The 21503-nt window shown below is 40.5% G+C and overlaps 1 protein-coding gene across 8 annotated transcripts in view; it reads right to left on the bottom strand.

Annotated features, from left to right (window-relative positions):
- DPF3 (double PHD fingers 3) overlaps nt 1-20404 on the bottom strand; it is a 180433-nt gene extending 160029 nt beyond the window's left edge. Inside the window, exon 1 of one of the 8 annotated variants that reach the window (XR_011679230.1) lies at nt 16871-20400. Coding sequence is in view for 5 of the 8 variants with exons in the window: in XM_071427225.1 (XP_071283326.1) it covers nt 16871-16950 (80 nt within the window). In the remaining 3 variants the exon portion in view is untranslated. Of the gene's footprint in view, nt 1-31; nt 94-16870 lie in introns of those variants that run through there. The other 7 variants (XR_011679232.1, XR_011679231.1, XM_071427225.1 and 4 more) reach the window with 7 other exon arrangements.
- Between the last annotated feature and the right edge of the window lie 1099 nt (nt 20405-21503).

Consider the following 21503-nt stretch of genomic DNA (forward strand, 5'->3'; position numbering starts at 1 on the left):
CGGAATATGTACATTTTTGATTCCTACTTACGCTTTCAGGGGGTTGTGAATGACAGTCGCCATTTTGCTACAATGTAACAGAATATTGTGTCTCGGAGTTCTAAAGGTTCGCTCAGGGGAAGCGGCCAGCCAATAGCAGCGCGGCATACCGGCCCGCCAGCCAATGGCGCGGCGGGGGCGGGGCCAGGGCGCTGCTAGTTATTAGGGGAGCTGTCAAAGCCCAGAGGTCACTCCCTCTCCCTGGAACTGGCGGCGAGCAGGTCTTAAAGGGGCAGCGCCGCCGCCGGGGCCGCCGCTGCGCCGGGGGGCACCCCGGGCTCCAGCGCGGCACTTCCCCGCCGCGCTCCGGCCCCAGCTCGAACGCGCCGCGCCGGGAGGGGGGAAGCCGGGCTCCCTCCTCGTCCCCTCGCACCGCCGCCGCTGGCCCCCTGTTTCCCAGGCGGCTTGCCCCGCCGGGGGAAGAGCCCGCTTCGCCCGCTCGCTCCGCACGCCGCCCGGCAGCGTCCCTCTCGCGCCGCTTCCCTTTCTGCACAGCCGCGCTCCCCGCCAGGTCTCCGTGAGCCGCCGGTTCTGGCAGCGGCTTCAGGGCAGCGCCGCTCCCCCTCCCCCAGGAATTTCCCTCTCCCTGTCAGTCATCCCGGCCCGCAGCCCCTGCGCCCTTACATAACGCGCGGCGGCCGGACCGCCCGGCCGGCCCTGCACAGCCCCGCTCCTCTCTCCCACAGAGTAACTTCTGGCGCGCCGGGAGCCGGGCCCCCGCCTCCGTCCGGCACAGGGAGCCGCGGCGGGAAGAGCCCTGAGCCGCGTTTCACCGGACATACAGCCCTGCGATGAGACAGAAGGCGGAGGCTGGACCCCGAAGCGCGGCAGGGAGCAGCAGGCAGAGCCCATTCCTGGGGAAGCAGCGAACTCCAGGAAGCCTGGGTTTACCTGCAACTAATTAAAGGAACTTGCCAATGAATTATGGAGCATGACCCAAGTGATTTAAGAGGTGTCAATCCTGATCTCACTCTCAGATCGTGATCTCACTCTCAGAAGTAAACTCACTGAAGTTTACGAAATTGCTCCAGTGTAAATTAGGTGCCAACAAGAGCAGAATCAAACAAAGAAGTTTTTTACTTATCTGATAGTAATGTCAGCTTTGTCATCTCATACTTTTCTCCCACTCTCAAAGGTCTCTCTCTTGAGGCATCCTCTATCCTTCTAAAAAACACAAACAAGCACCGCCAAAACCAAGCCTGCATCCCCATTCTTAGCATCTATACATCCAGAAGAAACTCGACTAAAGACTATTAAAACACACTACTGTCAAAGAAGTAAAAGTGAGGAAACTAGAAAAACATTTTCATTCACAACTTACTGAATAACAGAATGGAAGTATGATGTTTGTGAGATGGTACCAGAAGTTGAAATAGCAGTCTTTCTGGGCTGAACTTGAAAAAGCAAAGACAACCAAAATCTCTCTTGCTCCTCAACTACTTTACAAAATAAAACTTCCTAATACTGGGGCAAGAGAGAAAAGGAAGATGAATGGAGAAGAGAAAGAGTATAATTGTTCCTCACAGTGAGGACAGGTAAACAAGTGTAATGCAGCAGTTTTCCATTCATTAAGGATTCATCAGAAGTTTGCAAAAAGTTAAAATTTAGAATCTGTCTAGGGTCCCTCTTTCCAAAACTTTGCCTATTCCAGCTACTCAGTCAACTCCAGCTACTAGGTACTGTGCCAGGCATATATCCCTGGAGGGAAGCATCTCTTCCATCAAAGCAATCTAAGCCATTTGGTTACAGGCACTGCTTAGGAGAAATAAGCTTTCTGTTAGCTGGAGAGTTGCCAAGATGCTGAGATCTATCCCAAAACAGTTCTGGGAAGTAATCTTTAAGAACATTTCCATTATCATATTACATTATATTATTTAATATCATAGCGGTCCAGGTGACATTGAATGCAACTTCAGACCTCCCTGCTCAGTACTCTGACTGCTCACAGGAAAAGCTAACCACAAACTGCCGACTTGTCACAAGCACAGTTGATGTGTGTGCTGCAAAGAAACAAACGGCATAGCGTGCACCTGAACTGGCGACCACGGACTAGCAACCTACACTACACCCCATCTCACTACTGTGAGGATTTCTGGTTCAACTTTTCTTGTTGCTGTGATATTCCCTCAATGGCAAACATTCGAATACTTACTGTAGGATGGGCAATATTCACTTGTGGGATAATGATTTTGCTTCACACATAAGAAAAAAATAGCCTAGGACTGTATCACACTGCAGAACAGGAGATCGATTTGTGTTACTGAGAGAAGGTACCAAAATCTGGCCAAGCTCTAGTAAGCCCTGAGATTTTCTAATGCAAACTGGTGACATTTTCAGATAATTAAGAAACCCTGTTTGAGGTCATGTTTGGAAGTTTAATGAGTCCCTCTGGTCCTGTTTTGTTGGATATATAGGCCCATTCCTGCTCTGCAGGCAAAGAGCTCTTGGTGCAGCTTGGCAGGGAGCATATTGCAAAAACGGGATGAAGCCACACATGCTTCCCTGGCTGCTCCTGTTACTCAGATGTTGGGCCTTTATCAGCTACCAGCAAAAGCAACAAACAGTGAGAACAGGCACAGATGACCTTGGATTGTTGATAGCCCTTTTCCCAGGCAGACCCCACGTTCCTGGCTAGGAGAACCAGTCAGCAGCACTGGCTTGCTCAAAGGTATCTCCAGGACACCCAAGGACAGAGCTCCCATATCAGAGCAGTGGGAAGTCTCACCCGCAGTAACGAAGACATCAGGCTTTGCTCACACGTCCATATAATATGTCCAAATGTTGTTCATGTAGAATCCCACAACAGTGAGATTACCATTTTAGCTGAAAGAAAAGGCACAGAGCACTGACTGGCATTTTGCTTGTAATGAGCTACAGAACTCGTTTACATGTTCACTATTTGCAAGCAGGGGGAACATCACAAGCCTGTATAATAAAAATTTCATGCCGCACCATAGTTACCTCCATTTTCACATATACACCAGTTCGTTGTTGGTAGATCATTTTTTACTTAAATTTTAGATTTTTTTTTTCTGATTTCAGTGTATCATAAGTCACTAATCAGTAATGTTACTATTGTTTTACATCCTGAAGGACCAACAAAGCTGAAACACACTCAGTTACATATACACAACTTCAGGATTAGCTACTGATAGTTTTATTCACACTCACCTGAAACATAGCAAGGAGGCGACAAGAAAGTATAAATAATTTAAAAGTATATGGCATAAAAAAACCTTAGTGGGCATATTCTTAGCAAGAGCTTGCCAAATGTTTGGACAGCCAGCACATAAATTTTGAAAACAGAAGGTAAGTTTGGACACAAATCTATTGGGGTAACATCTATAGCATTAACACAAGGCCTAAGCATGCTGCATCTATAGGGCCAGAGAGAGCAGGACTTTAGAATAGAATCCACCTCACCTCCAGCCCCTCATACAGAACTGCAGCTTGTCTCTACTCAAGAAGAAGAAACACAGTGTCATATCTTCTCAGTGTATTGGGAAGTGCCATGTCTCATGGATCATAATGCTGCTCTCCTGACTTACCTCTGTTTCAAACATTTTTACTATTTATGTAACACAAGCACATTGATACTTTTTGTGAGGTCTCATTAATATTCCTGTGAAAAGCCCTGAAAAGCCTTATTTTAGCTGACAATATTTCAAACTGTGAAAGAATTTTTACCTTGTATTTATTATCTTCTGTTTTCCTTTTTATCTTGTTAAGTTTCAACGTAGAGTTGCTGTTTTCTGGAGGGAAGGAAAGTTAGGCTCTTATCATACATTCCTCAACTCTTGTGAATTGGAAAGTGAAACAAACTAGACACCCACATTAAAAGCCACAAATCTAATTTTGCTGTGGAGGGAAACAAAAAACAGAGGTGAAAAATGAGTGGTTTCTGGTAGATTAGCAACTGTTTAATATTCTCTGGTATTTCCAGTGATTTATAATTTTTCTTTACTTAATATATATTAATATTCAAAGTATCAGTCATATAGGTCTAAATAAGACAGTGTGCTGTAATGTAGCTTGTTACAGCAAAACAGGGCCCCACATTCACAGATATTCTGCAAGAGATTTGAAGCCTTAACCCCTTTTTATTTATTAAAGCTGTGCAGGCATCTCTCATACACTGTTTCTTGTCAGCCCTCCTCCTCCCTTTCTTTGATCTTCACCAATAGTTGCTTAGCTGAAAGAGGAGGAAAAGATATCAGAGTGTCAGTGTTACAGACTCAACACCAGCCTTCTACAGACACATCCCCCAAAAAATTTACGTAGTCAGCATAACCAAGATAACTATGGAGCTAGACAGTGTAAAAATTAGCACCAAAATTCATTCTTCACAACTTTGAGAACTGTATCCATGAAATGGACCTCAAATTTTTAGCTTTTTTTTAAAAGCTAAATTTCCCCTCTAAACCTATAGCAATAATTCTTGGATGTCTTTAGTGCATCTTGATTTCAGGCCTGATTCTGTTACCCAATTTTCTTTATTGTATGCACCGTTCAGTTTTTTATCAAGTACCCCTGAATTACCTGTATGCTGATGTCTGGACTCAAATCCTTTATTTTTTAATGGGATATTCTGATAAAGTACATTTTAACAATAAAGAGGAGTCTCTACTAGTAAGACATACATGGAGGCCTCAATCTGAAGTTTTCAAAAATTTGGGGAGACAGAAGTTATGTAAGTTCCCAGAGCCTGGCTCAAGTCTGTCCCCAGTTTAATAAACTGCTGAAAATCTATTTAGTGTGGCTGCCAGAAGATTCTTTGTCATGCATTTTTTTTAAATTTCCCCAACAATAGAAAATAATGTTATGAACAAGCTGCTTCAAAAGGAGAGTATGAGTCTTTCTGGTAGCCACTGCAAACCCACAGTAATAGTAAGAAAAGGAACCTAATAAAACAAACACATCCTCTGAAGAACACGCATCCAGCAACTATGGTTGCCCTCTCCTTGAGGGGAGTAATTTGTAAAATTTAGATAGGACAAAACTGAATTCCTATCAAGAAGCACATGATAGAAAGCACCTAAGAACAACTTGTCAAAGTTTATTATGAAATTCCAACAGAGACACAGGTCTGTCTGCCTTATTTCTTGAGAAACTAGTTGGGGAAAAAATAAAAAATAAAAGGAAAAAATAATAAAGGAAAATAAAAGAATAAAGAAAAAAAGAAGAATAAATTAAAAATTAAAGAATAAAGAAAAGGTGAACACTTTGTGAGTAATTTTCACTCTTTCCTTCATTAAAGGTAGGAAAAAATGTTTTTACATTACAGCCCTCAATGGGATACAGAGGCAGTACCTTGATGCATCCGAAATAATGCTGTCTCCATCCTCTTATTCCCAGAGCAAAGATGAAAGGGAGTTTTGAAGGTGTCTTAAACCTTGGAGGGAGCAGGTGGTATAGGTTAGGGAACAATCGATAGATGATCTGACCCTCCCTAGAAAAGTTCCTCATTGCTACTCTGAATGGAGTTCAGGGGTACTGTCTACCTATGGTTTTAACCACCTTTAAACAAAAACTGCAAATGTGGTCCCAAAGGTGGTACAACATTACTTCCTCTTGCCCATGATGAGAAAATAGAATGTAATACCTTGCTAATCAATCTTATCTCTTATAAGCCCAGTGCACACAATATAACTATGAGTCTAAGACAGGTTTAACATTTGGATTGAGCATAATGAGCAGCACCCTACCTGAGGAAATTAATAGCTGAGAAAAACAAACTGCCACACTCATCCAAAGAAAGTGCTAACTTTGAATCTGTTGCTGATTTGAACTGCTTCACCTTTCCTTCCTTACTGATGACACCACCTCAAAGAAAGGAATGAATATTCTGCTGGGACAATTTGTTTAATCCACTATGATGATTTTTTTTAATAGAGTAGGCAGAAGTGAGCTGTCCAGACACAGCTTAAATGTAATGACTGCAATTGTTTTCTTTCAGTATTCAAGCTTTCTTGTTTACAGAGAGCATTTTGGTCTTTGGAACAAACACTATGATAAGTAGGCTGCTTTTGCAGCACATGCAGGAGTTATACAGATAACAACAAAACCAGTCTTTTAAACTACACAGAAAATTAGATTCAGCATGAAAATATCTCACCTGATAATTTTTTTTACTTCAATATTATTTGTGAAATGCTATTAATTTCAAGGAGTTTTTAAAATAACTTTAATAACACCTTCAATGGTTTCACCCCCTCTTCCATATAAATACAAAAAATTATAGTATTGAATTCTTTATTTTTTTTCTTTTCTTGCATTTTGCTCCATTATTTCCAAAACAATCTGTAACTTAAAATATTTTTCATTTTGTAAGCATTTAAAGTCAGAAAAATAAAATCTCATGTTTTAAAATAAGAAAAATAAAATCTGATGGGTGGTTGCACTGGAAAGAAAAATATCCACATAAACAGCAGTTTAGAATTAGTGAGGGGGTAAGAAGTCACTAGCTCATTTTATTGCATTGATTGGCCAAAAAACAGAGGAAATGGTAGGAAGGGGGAAATAAGATTATTTTAGGTATGTCTTAAATCCTGCTAAACAGAAACACCTTCAAAAGTGACACAAAACTGTTCTTCCATTTCCCATCCAACTTTACCTTGGTAGAGGGGAGAAACAGCAGAAAGTTGTGGACTGACCTGCCTAAAATACCAATTTAGGTCAACTCTAAAAGTTGATGACTGCAAATTTCAGTGAACAAATACAGTACTGGTATAACATAAAATGATCCTGGGAACCAATCAGTCAATTATTGCAGTCAATGTCACAATGAAGCCAGCCCTGATTTAGTTGCTCCCAAGTCTCCCCACCTGGAGCCTGTGGAAATAATCTGATATAAACTTCCTCAAGCCAAACAAGGTCTCAGATCAGAATTCAGAATAATTTTGCTGATACTTTTTAACTGAGATAACCATATTGGTAATGTCCTTTACATAAAACCAGCACTGCCACAGGCAATGTGTTATTTGTTGGGCTTTTTTGTTTGCTCTTGTTTTTTAAGCAAAAGTAGATCAGCTTTGCTGTCAGGACACCTCCTCAAATGCAGTAGCCACATCTGCAACAGGAAGCTCTGCCACACAAGTCTTGCTCCAGCCACTCTCCTCACACATCCAAGCCCTTGTGTCAAGTCTTCTACTTGCTCAGCTTTCGCTAGAGTTGACAGGACTTTGCTGACACTGGGCCTCTGTGCTGCCTCAGCAGAAAGCACCTAAGAAGAACTTGTCAAAGTTTATGATGAAATCCCAAGTGACATAAACGGCTGACGGGATACTGCTTGATGCAAGGCCCAGACTTTTGCTCCCACTGATGATGCTTATTAGGCTATTTGTAAGACTATCCTGTGGAATCCGTGTGCCATTCCAAGAAAGACTCCTAGTGCAGGATTTACCAGGCATCTATATAGACATAGGGACAGATTCTCATCTTTCATGTGTATTACTGATATGGGCCAGTTTCCAGTGTGCCCAGATAGGCTATAGAGGCTCCAGCTTCCTATGAGTAGGAATGCCCATGAACCACACACTCTTTCCCTCACAGCGCTACAAGCAGCACTCACAGATACATATTTAACCCATCTTCAGATCCCAGGCTGACAGGACAGGAAGGATTCCTACCCAAGAGCTGAGAGCGGAATACAAGTCTGAACACAACATCATCACATAAAACTCCATCAGACCAACTGTGCCACATGCAGAAAATTCAAGTTCCCTGCTTTGCTATTCCTTCCAGAGCCTGCTTGTTATGGGGCTTTTCTTGTTGATTTTAAAGGTCAACAGCCAGCCAGGAGTGTGCCAGCCTGTACATTTGAGAAAAGAAGGCACAAGCATCTTCAGCATCAGAAAAAAAAAAAAAAAAAACCAAAGAAACCTGTGAAAGGAAACCTTACAGCACTTAGAATATTTTCACACCTGACATGCCCAGGAATGATCAAGCATTACAGTTTTTAAACTGATCAAAACTTTGTAAAGCTGCATGTAAGATCAGTCACCTACTAAGAACAGCATCTTATATATGTTGAATTCTGCACTCCCCTACAAAACCCAAAGGGCTTGCTGATCTCACACGTAGCAGAATGTTTCCTCTCATCTGGTGTCTATGGCTAAAGTCCTTATGCAATATTATTTAAAAGCACTAGAACAAGTCTGATAGAATAAAAGCATCTACAAAGAATACTGCAGTTGCCGCTGCAACAGTCCAGCTTGCAGAAAGCAGAACAGCTTACCAAATTATTATCTTAGGGAGGATTCTCCCTGCATGGCTCCTGCAAGCATCAGCATCTCACTATAAAATGCAAGCAGTGGGAATTCAGCCTTCAGGAACCCTGTGCAACCAACGGCCACAAAATAAAGCCTTATGATTGATTACCCAGGTTATGACACTTCAGAAATGGTATAGCAAGCATAACTGACCTGCAATCTTTTTCACTCCCCTTTGGTGCTGCAACAGCTTCTTATTCTTTCCAAGCCATTGGCTAGTTCTTCTCCAAGTTCTTTTTATTAAAACCTTTTATCTCCCCACACAGTAACAATTTCTCCTAGCAATCATGACCATCCACTCTTATCACTCTTCTAGACAGAGGCATTGGCCAAATCCACTTTGGGAGAAGGGGAAGGATACCACAAACAGTCTGAGTTGTACTTGCATTTGTTATGGGAGAGGTGCTTATTGCTTAAGATCACTCTCATAATCAGACAAGCAATAGTTTCTCTTACTGTATTTATACAATTGGAATAGCTCACTAGCAAACATTTTTCCCAGCTAAATGCATGTCAACCTCCTGAAATGAATTCAAACTTCTGGAGCATGGAGGTTACACAACAAGGGTCAGTATGCAAAGCCTAGTTCCAGAGATATGCAGCTGTTTCCCTCATTCACGCTCCCTCCTTCTGATTATTGAACATGAGAATCCCAGTTGTATTCTAGATACAAATGCAAGCATGTTATATTCCAAAGCTGGGAGCTTTTCCAAACTGAAGTGCTGGACACATCCAAGTTTAGCCTACTTGCACCCAGCATGCTGGAATCATAGGCATTCATTTCAAAGTCAGTGTATACTTAATTTTTTCTCCCCCATCCCAAGACATACTCTAACCCATCAGCAAAGCTCTGTTTCCCATCGAATTCTTACAAAAATACCCTAAAACATGTGCTTAAAGGCTTGTGGAAGCTCTATAACATTTTCAAAAATCATATCAAGAAAAGTAGACCCTGGTTCAGCAAAACACCAAGACATTTGTGTACACATAATCATTGATACTATTCATTTGCTAGAGGTGAGCAATTCTACTAAATACCTTGTGGAAACAAGCTTGGGAAGAGAAGTCACATAGGTATCAGACAGGACTGGAAAATAATTAGAAAGCAATGGCTGCTGAGATTCAGATATTACAAATAAATTATCTAGATTCAGAGGATTGCATGACTAATGCCAAGTCACTAAGTCTAAGAGCCCATAACAATTGGACACCTTGAAAAAGCAGAGTGGAGTATTTTAGAGTGCTGCAATATAGCTGTGTAAGCCTCAACTGACATAGCCTAAATTCCATATATGGGTCCCTGTGTCTAGTGTTTCCTATTAGGTAACTCTGGGAGTTATTGGATTCAGGGGCCTAGGCTTAGTCTGCTTAAGGCTGAACTTTTGGGCTGCAGATGTTAAAAGCAAACAGAAAAATCCCTGCCAGCCAGGTTCTGTTCCCATTTTTAATATACAATTCTAACCTAAAGGCTTGGTTCTGCCAAAGTCCTGTTCCTCCTCAACAGGAGGAAGGGTTGTCCAACATTGTCATTATCAAATCCAGTTTATTCTGCCAGTAAGATTTATTCTGCATTTTTAGTTGTGTAAACTAAAGCAGAACATCATCTATGCCTATATAGAGCATTTAAAACATGTATGTTTCCATTCAGATCTTCTGTGCAAATGTTCATATACTGTTCTCAAAGGCAGCCCAGAGGAGAAAGGCGTACTATCTAACGTCAGTGCAAAGAGTTGTGACTTGAAAAGAATCAGCATTTCTTTAAACCTGTAAGTGCAGGATTGGGCCTAGATACCATAATTCATTATGAAAGAATGGTCTTAAGAGAAACAAAAAGATAGTTTAAAGAAAACCTGCTAAGAGCAATGTGCATGCAACTCCGTCCTGCTACACAGCCATTGCCTAATTTATCCATTAACTCCCCAAACACACAATACGATACTGCGGGCGTGTCCGAATTAAGACTCGATGTGTGTTACGTGCGGTGAGTACCTCTGGGCGTGAGGCGTTTGAGGTCACGGAAAACCCTGCACGGCATATTCCTGTCTCTTTGCCCTTCTCCTGCTCGTCCCGCTCCGCCCGCGCAGCGCTCCCCGCCCCGCGCACCTGAGCCCGGCGGGCCGGCCCCGGGGCGCCCCCGCGTGGCGCTGCCCGGGGCGCCGGCAGAGAAGTTCCAGCATTCGAACCATTTCAGCGTTTCCAGCAGGGAGAGTGCAGGAAGTGCCTTACATTTAGCAGTCATAAGGTCCAGTGACTCTATGCCTCCATAGCCTCGAAGTTCTGATAACTCAATTAATTTGGTGCCAGGTGTTTGGCTTTACAAATTTTCTGTAGAAAACACCGGCAAACTGCCTGAGTCATGAAAACCTAGCATCAGAAAGCTGCTGGGATGCAGCAACCAAACGCTCCCATGGATTGCACCGGTATTTCTGCAGTATTTGTTCCTCATCCGGAAGTCACTTGCAGCAGGTAGTGGAGGGAAAGACCAGCGCACTTCTGCTCTGTGCATTTTCTCTGCTGAAGTACAAGGGCAGCAGGACAATGGGAGAAAGGATTCAGTTTCCAGTTCCTGGGATGAATTATAATGTAATCCAGACAAAGGAGTGGAATTAAGGCTGCTAAGAAAAGCTTTGTTCTGGCACCTAATTTTTTTTTTTTGGGGAGGGGGGGGAGGGATGGTATGGGGGCCTAGACTTTGACACCATAATACATAATACTATTTATATTTTCTAATATGTGGTATATATAGTATCATATCTGTATATAGCTGTGATGGAGTATTGTGTACCATTCTGCTTTTCCACAGAACCCTAAATACATGTCCTAGCACTAGAACAAAGAGGTTACACCTCAAGACTTACATTTGGATCATTCTTTTTACACACACACACACACATACACACGCACACAGAATCTCTCTCCAGCATTTGGGCATGCACATACAAGCACAGACTATCAATTGACCTTTGAAATCATGCTGGAAGCCTTGGGACAATCTCAAAACTACATCTGAGAACAACTTTTAAAAAATCACTGCTACATCCACAGCGTTATTAGTTATTTTCACTTTGCTTTACTGGTACAGAGATGCTCCTTGAAAGCCACTTTTTTGAAGTGTTTTATCTGCTTTTTCTCTGTTCACTTGAAATCATAGTTCTGTTTGTAACACTTATATTATTCATACAGCAGCCAAGTTTGATTTTACAGAGATGATGATGATGCTTCAGGTGAAAAACTAAACAAAAGGATCAGAGGAACACCACCACATAAGGTAGTGTTCTCATGCCAAAATTTTTAGTCAGGAACAATCAGGTAAGAGAAGGATGAAAAACATACAAGACATAAATAAAGTCTGCTACTTTTTCACCATATGATGATCTTCAAATAAAGACTAACAACCTGTATTTGGGGTCACCTAGAATTTATAGTGCATGTCCCAAATAACATAGAGCCTATAGAGCCAAAGAAGCCTACAAAACATGTATTTAAGTCTTAAATCACAAGGAAGCCAGTTACAGTATTTAAACTGACTTTTCACAAATATGAGTGTGTAATTCAGTTTCTAATACTCTAAAAAAGCCAATAATATCATCCAGTGGAAACCCTTTACAAAACCAAACTTAAGATTTCAAGATCAGATATTTCTTATTTTAAGAAATTTTAAGTTCATATATTATAGCACTGTTTTCAGTCGTCAAAGTAGTTTCAAGCTTATTATGGAAAGATTATTTCCTTAAACCAGAAAAAATAACACATAAACACTTAATGTTTTTTTTTTTCCTTTTTTCCTCCAGACTACAAAAAAAAAAAAACCCACACAAATTTTCTCCAAGAATAAAGATAAACAAAACATTTACCCCAACCAATTGTCTGCGGGGAAAAAAACTTTAGCTCTCCCACTTAGCCCAACTTCAGCTGAAGTGGACACAGCTTGAAGGACAGCCCTATGGAAAGGATACTGCAATGAAACAATTTGTCACCGGCCCTGGCATTAAGTCACCTGGTACTACTCTCTAGCATTTTGGAAGCTGGTCAGTATACCTCTGCTGTCACACTAATACAGAACAAATCCTTTTTTTCCACTCAACCCTCCCAACCCTTCCCACCTCAGCCAGCCAGTGGTTGGGACAGGGTAGGATGACATCTACCTGCCATCCAGGCTGACAAATCCCAGTGACAGTAACCAAACCACTGGGCACAGTAGGCCACTATCTCTGTGCCCAGGAAAAGGGATGTGCACCCAAAAAGTCTCCTACAGGAAAGCAGGTGATATAACAGGTTGAAACAAAATGCAGTGATAAAGTCAAACAAAAGAAGACTTGTAATTTGTCCATTAACATCAGGAGTATTAAAGGACATTGTCAAGTTACTACACCCAAAAATAAGATAGTGACTGATTCACCCCTCAGATTAGTTTAGGTAGTCACAAGTCTGAGCCAGAATACTTATAAATTACCAAAAATTGTAACATGCATATTATTTTGATACTTTAAGCCAGTAGGTTTGCTTTGGCTCAGCAAAATGAACTGCAGTGGTGTGTTTTGTGCCTCTCAGGAGATCTGGTGTTCTTAGATAAGAAAACTCTAAATGCTACTCCAGGATTTAGCACCTAATCCACATTTCATAAAAATAATTCTAGAGAATGGAATAGGCTTTGCATCAGATCTGTCAGGGTGTGTCTTCCTCCTCCATGGCCAGTCTTGCCTACTTGCTACCTACACCATGACACACAGCAAAACTGGGGCTGTCTGCAGCTGAGGAGAGGAGCGAGCTGGGCCAACAAACTCCACAAGCCAAGTGTCCCATTTCCTGTAACCTTCAAGATGCAAAGCTGCATGGAACTCAGCACAAGAGAAGAACAGCTGGGATTTACTGTCATTTACTGTCTCAGACACTGCATTTACTGTCTCAAACACTGTTCTGTGCAGGTGTAGAAGAGCCACCTATGCAGCCAGAGGTTTACTCTGACCTACCCTTCCACTGGTGCTGTCAGCCTGAAGTTGTCACACAAACACAACATAAATACCAGGCATATCTCTGAACTCGGAAAATAGAAGCAAAACCAGCTGGTTCCAGAAAGCCAGCACGGCTTGTTAGTAATATTTTAAGAAATCCTAAAGAGTGACTTTAAACTGGAACTTTTATGAGTTCATTCTTCCTAATGGGTAGGATGAATTTAAGACATTAAGACTAGCACAGCTTAGATAAAAGAGTATCTGTATTCCAATTGCTTATATCCTTAGATTGTATCTACTATAGCACCACTAACAGAATGTATTCATGGCACACACTCAGGGAGCAATCAGAAAGCTGTGCATTTCTTCTATGCCACACCTTGCATACTGCAGCTTACTACAGGCCAGCAGCACAACAGACCACCAGACTCTGCAGCATTAGCTAAGCCTGAATAAATTAGTTTTAACTGCAACTACCAAGCTCTTATCCTCTTTAGGGACAGCCACATTCTTTGTCTATGTGCTGCATACAAAAATTCTAATACCATCTTTTCCAGTCCCTGCAGCATTGCTTGCCACTACCAGCAACAGGCAGAAAGAAATCAGGGCCACTTAGTAACCCCTTTCCAGTGATATTTTTCTTTTAATCAAACTATTTTGCAATAATTCAGAAAGCCTGTAACCATTTCCTTTCAGTCACATTACATTTCTAGTGTATTCCAAGTTATTTCATCGCTAGAATTGGGAACCTAGGAGTAATGGATTTTTCACTAAGCTCCCCCATAAATCAAGTTCCCCTCAGTCCACCTACTGAAAGGCCATTGTAAGGTGGCAGAGGGTTTCAGTTACTATTTTCAATTAACCTGCAGAGAAGCTTTGGAACTGAACTTTATTCTTCCCACATAACTGAACTCAGAAGGAGTAATCTTTCCCATTTTTTTTTTGTTTTCAAGATTTTCAGAAGATGAGGGGAAGAGGCAGAGGAAAATGAAAATCTGACTCATAAGACATTAAATGGCAGATAAAATGGTGACAAATTGACATACTTTAAAAAGTCCTAACACTGCATGTACACCTTCAGCCTCTGAATTACTTATTGCCAGTCAAGAACAAGATCTTGGGATATAACCAGGAATTATTTGAGAGCAGCTCACTATTGAACCACAAGTCAAAGACGACACACTCTGGGCATCGTGCCACAACACAGGAATCTATAATGTGCCTAATTTCTCAATACTTTGTACAGTTTGTTAGAGATAGAAATGGCACAAAGAAGGATAACCAGAATGCTCAAAAGACAGAATAATTTCTGTACCGTTTGTACAACCAAAAGTAAGAACAACTGTCCAGCTATTTCCCAATATAAGCTTTTTTATCCACCTGTTATGGTCTATTCCCACATCAAGTATATCCAACCATTACAACAAGAATCATTGCTTTAGTGATTGAATAGAATTCAATCCAACAAAATTATGCTATGTAGGTCAAAAAGAATTCCAAAACAAAATACAGGTGACCATCCAACTATTTTCACTTATTTCTTTAATCTCCTTTTCTTTTTTTTTTCTTTTGAGAGAGAGACAAACATGTCAAAATAGTGTTTAAAATTTCTTCTGAAATGAACCTCCCTCATTTCACAGGGCTGATGACTGCATGAATGTATGCAACTGTCTGTAAGAAAGGTTACTAAAGATCTGCATTCCTCCAAAAGAAATTTTTAGTGGATACTCTCCTCAAGTTAGAAGTACTTCTCTACTGGACACACAGTATACATGCAGAACTAGCAACACTGTACAAAGGCATTAATCTGCTCTTCTAGTTTTATCCAGAACACATGGGAGCAATTTTATTTCACTGATTTATCAATGTACAAGGTTCAGCCTTTATGTTACTTCTTAGAAATTCCCCTAGACTTTGAACTTACACACAAGTCAGTGATAGTCTGTATTTTCCTGTTCTTCCACACTTCTGAAACAATTTGTTTCAGAAGTGATGTTTGCAGCTGTTCTGAAACATCATTCTGAACAAAGATAAAATGTTCATAATTGTTGAGTACTCAAAGTGAGGATGCTCTAGCAGCTGATGTAATCACACCTGGCCTTAGGAAAGCAGCCGTTTTCTATAAAGAAAATAAGTAAACACTATTAGTCAACTTACAGAGTTTTTACCCAGGTAGAGAAAAAAAAAAAAAAAATCACAACAAACCAAAAACTACATACCACACACAATTAAATCTTGTGGGTAATTAACACAGATCAAACCCTGTGGCCTGGTAGTCTTTAAAGCCCATGGAAGCTCTTAACCATTACATATAGAGCTCTGTCATCCTTCCTGATTTCCCACAAGGTTATAGTACAGAATTTATATGATCCTACAGCCAGTTATTTACCTATTCTTTTTTTCTTGGGACCTTCAGAGTTTTCCTGCTCCCAGTTCGAAAGTGCTTTGCTCAGGGAAACAATAGCTCTCAACCAAGTCCATAAACCATCCTCTATAACCTACCTCCTCTTTCAATTTCCATCCAATCAAGCTGAGAGCTAAAGTTTTGTTAGTTGGTCTTGGTTTTACCAAGACATAGACTTTGAGAAATTAGGTGTTTTGGAACTGCAAACTGATATATTACATCTTGTAAGTGAAATAATTATTGCTTCAGTTCTACAAAGCACATAAGCAGTTTCAGTTGTCTTCAGACTTTCAAAGATCATCTTACAAAACAGTGCTATGACTACCCTATCTGCAGTGTTGTTTTAATTTAGTCATTTATCTTTCTTCCCAGAAATGGTCTATTGTTTTCATTTAGTGTTGTGTGTCTTGTCTAAAATGTTTTCATTTCATTACTTTCCACAAGTACACAAAAATGACAGAGTATAAACTGTACAGAAAGGTAATTGTATTAGTTTGTACTAATGGGAGTTCCTGCAGTGCTACTTCCATGGGCAGACTTCTGCACTAGGCACATACTTTGAAATCTACAGGCTGCTATCTATACTGGTAGTCACATGCAACAACAGCTCACTATTCCTGGCTTCTATTCAGTGCCCAGAAGAGCAGCAGTTTGAAAACCAGGGCCTAGGAGGACTCCATGAAGTAGAGCATCTATGGAGCCAACAATGAAACATTCCAGCGGAATGAGGCATTCCAGTGGACTGGAAGGCAATGTCACCACCCATCATAAATATCAGGATACACATACAACTAGAATGACCAACGGCACAGCAGTCTAGGAATAAAATTTAAGACTGAGCCACAATGATACATCTGGAAGCATCCAGAATATATAAATAGTAATATAAATTACTGTATTGTATTAAATTATATATTACCATACAATGTATATTACTCTATGTTATTATAGTAATATAGGCATATAAATAGTAAGCAAGACATGAGTAGACAATATACATTATTATTATGAGACCAGGTATCTGCAGATTATCTTCAACTTTCCTTCAAGCCCTTCCCCAATCACCAAAGAAATCAAAGAACCCATACATACCCTCTACAGAATGCAGATACATGGAGACTGCTTCCCCATGGTAACCTTCCCTCCTCCCACCCTTATTCCTTTCAGGAAATGCTCCTGAAAGCCCTCAAAAGAAACCTGCTCACCTCACTTTACACATCAGTAACAGGAAGCCTTCCACACCAGTCTGCATCCACTGAGCTGAGCTTCTTCCTCCTCCTGCCATGTTCTCCCTGAGAGAGAATTCAGAAGAGAATGAGAGACAAATTCTTACCTCATAAAACTTTCATTCCCTTTCCTTTTAAAAAAAGAAAACCAAAAAACCAAAAAAAAGAAAACCAACCCCAAAAATAAACCCACCCCAAAAAACACTTGAAACAAGAAATTCCAGCACACATCTTCAAAGATGAGGTGTGGGGGGAGGGAGACTAAGGAAGTCACTCCTGCATCATTCAAACAGTACTTTCACAAAGGGAATATCTATAGCACAATATATACAAGACAGTTCAGGAAGCCTCTGCTCCAAAAAGTGTTCATTACTACCCATTTCTGAGAACCACCCTCATGAGATTATAATGCCTCCTTGCACACAGGTCTCTCCAATTACTTGCTTTCCTCTGTACATGAGCAGAACACAGACTTTGAGAAATGAGGTGTTAGTAGCCCTGTAACACTGTGTCTTTAATTGGCAGGAAGTTCAATGATACAGTTGTTTTCTGAAAGCAAAACACTGACTTCCAGATTGAAGTTTCTGGAGAATGGTTATTTCCTGCAATATCATCAGTCTGTACATTTGTTCAAAGCCTTATGTATTTAATGGAGAAGTCTGCTAAGAAAGATGATTCCTATGGTCTGTGTCACTAATTTTTCTTACAGTGGGAAATCAGCTGTCAGAGCCCTGACATCTGCTATTGATGTGTAAAAGCAAAACAGTTCACCTCTCTCTGTATAAAAGTACAACCTTAATAGCCAAAGCAGGCAAGGGAGAATACGAAGCAGCACACAAGATTTTGACCCCAAAAGAGAATACTTCCTTGGAGATGCTGACTAGTTCTTTTCCTGGCAAGTTTTAAATACAAGACTAGAAATCAATCTTGTAACTGCAAGCACTTTGTGTATTAGAGGCCCATAAGCTGAACAAATGAGTTTGGAGGAAAAATGAAAAAGCTGCCAGCTGCCACTGCTCTAAAGACAGCATTATTTGCACCAGGAACATGACCTTCTAATGGACATCTCAAGTTTTCCCCCAAAAAGGGGCAGGACAGCATTATTCAGCACAGGTTTCCTCACCATCAGGATATTCTACTCTACAATGGCTCTGCAAGTTCCAATTCAGCATTCTGGCAATGTAAGCCTTGTTAGCATTCCTACCTGCTTGACCACTTTACCATCTGCAGGCATGATTTTTTACCAAAAAAAAAAATTAACAAAGGAGCCAGTTTTTGTTTTGAACTGACATGTCAGACTTGTAGCATCATAGGAAACATGGCAGAGCACAGACATCTCTGTGTTCAACATCACTTTAAAATGTCATGCCTTCAACTTAGCATTCTCCCCACCCATACACTGTGGTCTGTGGTACCACCATATGTGATAATGAAGTTCTAGTTTTGTAGACAGAGCTATGTTGATCTATGTGTATACACACACAACTTTCATAAGCCTACACCACCATCAGGACAGGTGAATATCGTTACACATTTAATAGTCTTTTAGACTGGGACCACAAGTAATAATGACAGAAGTAAAAAAAAAAAAAAAAAACCACAAAAGACATTTCAGAGTGTTAATTAATGGCTCATGCTGCACATAAAATAATTTTTAAGAGATTTAGCTAAAATATCAAAAATGTTCAAAAGGATTACCCATGCATCCAGCACTGCCATTCAAAAGACAGGATGCTATTTTGAAAGAAAAGAGGGCAGACCATGGCAAACAGAAGGTCTCAGAGGGGTTTCACCAGAGACCATATCTTGGTATGTGCCAGCCCATCTGAAGAGACCCCTAACACCACAGCTCCATTTCTACCAATACACAGAACCACGTACATTGTTGGCACCCACTCATGCCTGCACGTTCTGTAGTCCATCTTCTGATTATAATCAGAAGTCAAAGTCCACCCAACAGTGCCATAAATAATTTTTAAATGCAGCTTACTTCTGATAAGTTCTACATACAAATTATTATTTTGGATCCACAGGAAAAAGATTAATTAATTACTCATCAGACTATCCAGTAAATTAGGTCTAAGCATCTCTATTAAGGAAAACATTTAAAAGAAGGCAAGGTCTGACCAGCATATGTCTTATTCTCAAAGATACTTGACTGGAAGAGACTTCAGATGTAAGTGTCAGAGCAAAATTTGAATGTGTATCACTTATAAAATAGATATAATTTGTATAATATATAAAATATATAACTAAAAGACATACATATATATAAATACTAAGAGCTGATGCATATCTCATAGGCATGTCTTTTATGACCTCTGACCTGCAGGGTAGACAAAGCTGATACCAGCAGAAAGAAGCTTCCCCTTCTTACTTGGAGGGAAAGTCTGGTTAAAACATGGAACAGCAGTGTCCCTGGACTTTAGGGTTATGAATACTCTTTTGCAAAGGGATTGATTGGTGCATTTCTGCTTTTAAAATCGATTCAATACTTGGTACAGAAGACTTTACAGAGCCAAGACACAGTGGTTTTGTACAAGTGCACTGCTGCCCTCTTCTGGGTCAGATCCGATTCGCTCCCGTCCTTGTAACACCCAGCAGACCCTCAAGGGGATCCGCACCTCCAAGACCATCAGGACCGCTTTGGGAACTCGAGATTTAAACTAGACAGAGTAAAAAACTGAAACACAAACACATACAGAATAAATGCAGGAAGTTACTGATCTTTATACCAACTGAATTGTGATCATTCATCACCTTAACTCCTTAAATTCTACAGGAGTTTGTTCCTTTGTTTAGATGGAAGAATTTTTTCCTAACATCCACCAAAAGGGTTGTCAAGCATTAGGATAAGCTGCAAAAGCAGTGGAGTCATCATTCCTGGAGATATTTAAAATACATGTAGATATGGCACTTGGGGATGTGGTGTAGTGGCAGACCTGGCAGTGTTCAGTTAGTGGTGGGACTTGATCATCCAAAAGGTCTTTTCCAATCTAACTGATTTTATGACCTAATGCCAGAGAATCCAAAAGTTATTTACTGCATTAACAGCAGAGCCTGTGGGACAACAGGGTATTCTGAAAACTAAGATAAAACAGCAAACAGCAACTTTCACAGAAGCTTTGACACTATTATTGCAGAACTGCTGCAGCTCATAATGTAGAGTAAGCACAAAGTTACACAGACTCTTAAATTGCTTTGATTTCAGCAGTATTAGAGCAAACACAAATTTTACTATTAGGCAAAATCCTATTTTTGATTACCCTGCATAAACCCCGGGTAATCCATGGGCCCAGGTACCCTTCCCACTTAGCAAAGTTTAATGAGCTGTCTTACAGAAGCTGAGCTTTAACAGGCAGAACACAAGTTTAGCCCCTAGAAAGCATGAGACAAAATACACAGCTTAAGCCTCAGCAAAAGAGCTTAGACAAGCTAATTTTAATTTTGAGATGCAACTGCTAAGAATGAACACAGGCTCAGACCCTGCAGTTCATCTGAAAGGCAACTCATTAAACTGTGATAATCCTAAACCTACATTCAAACCTCAAAGTCTAATGTTATTGATAAAATTCGGTCTTTACCAAATGTTTGAACATAATTTACAAATACATTTCAATCAACTCAATAAGCATAATCTGAACATATGTATTTAATCAACTACAGGGGTATAAACCCAGTCCCTCAGATCAAGGAAGTAGAAAATCAGCCAAGGTGGACACAGTGGCAGAGTGCGTTCCTCAGGACAGGATGGCCTGGGCCAGTTCATGAACCAACCAGCCTGAGACGAGCAGCATTAAATTGTTACCAGCAAGAGCACAGCAATTCCACAAACCCAGAGTGGAAACAACAGATCACAAAGCAGCTCTCAAACTGCTCACACTTCTGGCCATAAGCTTCACGGAAATTGGCACTGCTGCACAGCTGTAGGACATTCTACAGCTCCAACCTGAGTGTAGCCTGCAAAACAGACTCTGCACTAGGAAGCCCTCAGCTGAGTAGTGGTATATCCAGCTCTTAGGAACACACTTCAAGGAAAGATCTGTTCTCCATCTTTTCGAACAGTTCTTTTCGACAGAAAGGGGTCCAAAAAAGGAAGCAAGAATCATCAATGCTAAAGGTTGCCACCTATCATATCCTTGTGGAACGGTATTCCTGAGGCAGTCTTCAATCTATAGAAAATTTTTCAAAAGGGACATATTTTTCACATTTCAAATATGGAATACAGCGGCAGAGAGCAAGGTAACAAACTATTTTCTGTATCTACAGAAGGAAGAAGGAATAGCAGTGATGTTTTTAATCATCAGGAAACCTTTCAGTGAGATATAATAATAAAAACTAAAATAAAATAATCAAAATAAACCAAACTGAAAGCCTTTAGGAAGAGGTTAGACAAACTATTGCTAAGGAACAATGTGTGGGTGAATGTGTGCATTTTACTTGTATATTTTATTTCAATGCATATATGGAAAACCAGTGATCTCTGAAATATCTTTCAGTCTATTAACTTTCATAGTAAGTACTGCAATACAAATGAGAAAACAAATAATTTAATACACTTCTTCCTCGATGGTAACTATTTCAGTCATAGGAATCCCTCAGCTTATAAATG

The sequence above is a fragment of the Agelaius tricolor genome, unplaced genomic scaffold (assembly GCF_023055355.1).
Source record: "Agelaius tricolor isolate 1412-34295 unplaced genomic scaffold, bAgeTri1.0.p SCAF_5, whole genome shotgun sequence".
Classification (NCBI taxonomy): domain Eukaryota; kingdom Metazoa; phylum Chordata; class Aves; order Passeriformes; family Icteridae; genus Agelaius; species Agelaius tricolor.